Here is a 3,531-nt window from a genome sequence, read left to right on the forward strand (position 1 = left end):
AAATGAATAAAAGAAAAATATAGTATAAAGCTAAACTAAATGTTTATAATACTACAAATCAAATAAGTAGTGTGAATTGTAACCTGGTGAACAAAAATGACTTAAAGTGCCACAAAGTACAAGTGAAGGGCAACAGCAATAGTACAGGTGTAGTTATCAACCTAAGTGATATACTAGTTTGTACTAACAATATTAACTATATATTATCAATATAACTATTGATGAAGTATTTGTATTTACACAGACATTCACTATATAATATGATTGCACTTACATGAATGCAAGGAAGAGAATAGTGATTCTCTATTCTCTTCCTTGCATGCATGTAAGTGCAATCATCCTAACTACATCACATTCAGTAGTCTCTGTCAGCTTGTGTGTTAGTCACTGTAATATCTTTGTTAACGTGTTCTCAACGTGTAATAATATGTTTAAGTTGTCCTTTTTTGTGTGAATGTGTGTGCTTTATCCAGAGTCTTTGTGAGAGACAGTGCTGTGCCTGTCACCCCCAAACAGGCGCAAAAGAAGTGGAATAACCTGAAAGAAAAGTACAAGGTACCACCATTCTATCTACTTTTCAGTAAACAAGTTGGACATGGCAACATTCATTCAGTGAATTTTTATTTTTTTAGGAGCTTAGGGACCCACCAACGGGGAAAGGGGTGGAGGCAGGAGGGGTGACAGCTGCCATCTGGCCATGGTATGGTCAGATGGATGCCGCACTCCAGGGGCAGCACTCCATTAGTCCGCCCCTGGTAGTTGCGGCCAATCTGACCCCCGCTACAGGTGGTGTTGTCACCCTCCCGTCCTCTGCCCCTCCCAGAGAAGGGGAAAAGCCGCCAGGGCCAGTGGGCAGCTGATGGACTTTCTGAGAGAGCAGGCAGAAAAAGAGGAAGAGAGGGAGAAGAGGGCAGAGGCGAGGGAAGAAGAGAGGGAGAGGGCAGCAAGTCAGAGAGCTGACAAGTATTTGTCTCTCTTTGAGAGGCTTGTGGAGAAAATGTAAATAGTGTATATACGTAGTAGTTGTAGGTAATTTTTAAATGTAGTTCTTTGTTGTTGTTTTATTGTTATTCTGTCAATTAAATAGTGTGAGTATTGAGTTGTGAATGAAGTGGTCTCAAAGAAATTCGAAACGCAACTGGACTTGGTTATCTGTCAGTTATTTGCCAGTTCATGTTCGCATCTGACCAGGCTGAGACTGGTCCTCGGACCTTGGACCAGTCTCAGCCTGGTCAGCGAACATGAACTGATGAAGCCTCTTGGATGAGAGGTAAAACGTCTTCCTAGACAAATCGAGGCACCAAGGCTTGTAACGGTGGTCACAACAAACGCTTCTGAAACTGAAATCTGATTGGGAGGTTGACTTTACTTACAGGTGTTTTTTCAAACCATTGTTATATGTTTAACTATACACATAATATAATCATTTTTAATTGAGATAAACTATACAATCATTTTTAATTAATCAACAAAACAATATTTACAATTAACCATTGTTATATGTTTAACTAACTGTTATATGTTTAATTAATCAACAAAACAATATTTACAATTAACCATTGTTATATGTTTAATTAATCAGCAAAACAATATTTACAATTAACATTAATTAAAATTACAAATAATTATTGAACTGATTATGAATTTGGGGTTTTTCTTTAGTAATCATGCTCCCTCAGAAATGCCGGGAGCTCTTGAGGGGCAGACTCTTCGGCAGCAAGTCTGCCTCTGAGATTGACTCCCGACAGCTCCTGACCTTGGGCAGCATTCCCCCCAGCTTCCTCATCCTCCCAGTCATCCTCCTCTGCCTCCTCCTCTTCCTGGATGTCACCAGCTAACAGGCAAAGGTTGTGGAGGATGCAGCATGCTCCAACAACCTTGGGGGCGAACAGAGCCCGGATCTCCAAAGCCCGGAGGAAGATGGCTCTCCAGCGGGTTTTGAGCAACCCGAAGGTGCGCTCAATAATGTTGCGGGCCTTGGCGTGATGCCTGTTGAAACGGGCCTCAACTTGGCCTGTTGATTAAAATACAGGTAATGTAGAATACATCCAGGAATTCAAATTCAAAGTAACAACTGTAATAAATAATTTATTCTCTCACCTGCTACAGGTTGACGGTAGGGAGTCATGAGGGCCACCGGATGCTGCAGGCAAGGGTACCCCCCGTCTCACAGGAGGAAGAAGCCAGCTGGTGAGTAGAGGGACTGTTTGTACATAGGAGACCTCTGGAGGACAAGGGCATCGTGGACTGACCCCGTGTTGCCGATGTAAACATCCAAAAATGCAAAAATCCCCTGTTGCTCTTCTTCTGCTCCGCAGGTGGGACAAGCCGGATGTGGCATCCATCTATGGCTCCAACTGCACGCCGGAAAAGCCTCATGCCCAGCCAGCCGAGCAAAACCTGCTCCCACCTCCTCCATCTCCTCAGGCTTGGGGAAATGGATAGCCTTGTGGAGGATGCCCATCATGGCCTCCAAATATGTCTGCCGTGACCCTGTAGGAAGTGCCACATGCCAGCCAGTACAGAGAGACAGCCACCTCAATTTCGTGGCTCCTGCCATGTGGCTTTAGCCGGGGCAACATCTGGACCAACAGATTGATGGTCTCCCTTGACAGCCTGAAGGCTGGTTTGAGGTCAGCCTCCTCAGAGAAGAAGGCGCAGAGGATGGGCACAGTGTTGTTAACTTGTGCATACATTCGAGGAGAATGATCCTGTAGTAAAATAAAAAATATTTTTTAATTAGTAAAACTATGAAATAATATTTGAATGTATTTATTTATTTATTACTTTATGAAATAATATTTGAATGTATTTATTTATTTATTAATGACTTGCTTTTAACTATCAACTATGAATATTTGAATAGACTGATGAATTTAAACACATGCTGTAAAAATGTATTTATAGTTCTCTCATGAAACTTAATGTATGTTTTGTGTTCTATACAAATGAGCTTCACTTGATTCATTACACAAGACTTATCAGACTTGTATCAGATATCAGAAATAAAGAAATTATACAACTTAATATGCTCCTCTATTTCACCTGTAATTGTTGGGTCCCCCCATGATTTCACCAGTAGGTGGTGATAGGTATCACATATCAAGTATAGTAGCATAGTAGGAAATTTATGAATGAAAGGGGTGGGTCTATAGCGTTACTATTACTAAACAGTTTGGGGCGGACCCTGTTAATCCTGTTTCATACATTAATATTTATAATAATACTTCTAAACCGTACCATATTTATTTTGTTAACTTTAATATGAATGGAAAACCAAGTGCTCCCGAAGAAAAGATAACTTACGAATTCAGCAAAGGCTAGGATAGCGCGAGGTCTCTCCAGACTCCTCCTCCTCATCCTGGCTCTCCTCCGCTGAAGACGCCCCCTCAGCTCAGCAGCTTCCTCCTCAGCCTCCCAGTAAAGAATACCGACCGCGACAGCTAGCAACACTTGCCGGTCCATATTTAACGGTGGTAATACTCTACTAACTACACAATCCACAAATCCACAATGGCGATCATCTACAAA

The 3,531-nt window shown here is 41.8% G+C and overlaps 1 protein-coding gene across 1 annotated transcript; it reads right to left on the bottom strand.

The window, feature by feature from the left end:
• Positions 1-1,545: 1,545 nt before the first annotated feature.
• Positions 1,546-2,722, bottom strand: LOC311254027 (uncharacterized protein). Its single transcript, XM_084384454.1, has 2 exons — positions 2,101-2,722; positions 1,546-2,014 (listed from the first exon to the last, which is right to left on the bottom strand). Exons 1-2 carry the CDS (start codon positions 2,126-2,128, stop codon positions 1,659-1,661), a joined length of 384 nt encoding a protein of 127 aa, XP_084240580.1. The 5' UTR covers positions 2,129-2,722; the 3' UTR covers positions 1,546-1,658.
• Positions 2,723-3,531: the final 809 nt, after the last annotated feature.

Source organism: Pagrus pagrus (genome assembly GCF_965226575.1).
Source record: "Pagrus pagrus genome assembly, contig: HAP1_SCAFFOLD_139, whole genome shotgun sequence".
NCBI lineage: Eukaryota > Metazoa > Chordata > Actinopteri > Spariformes > Sparidae > Pagrus > Pagrus pagrus.

Excerpts from the sequence above, each read along its gene's own strand:
- LOC311254027 (XM_084384454.1), bottom strand. The coding sequence starts at position 2,128 with ATGACTCCCTACCGTCAACCTGTAGCAG. Across the intron at positions 2,015-2,100 it reads CTACCGTCAACCTGTAGCAG|GCCAAGTTGAGGCCCGTTTC; the intron begins GTGAGAGAATAA and ends TTTAATCAACAG.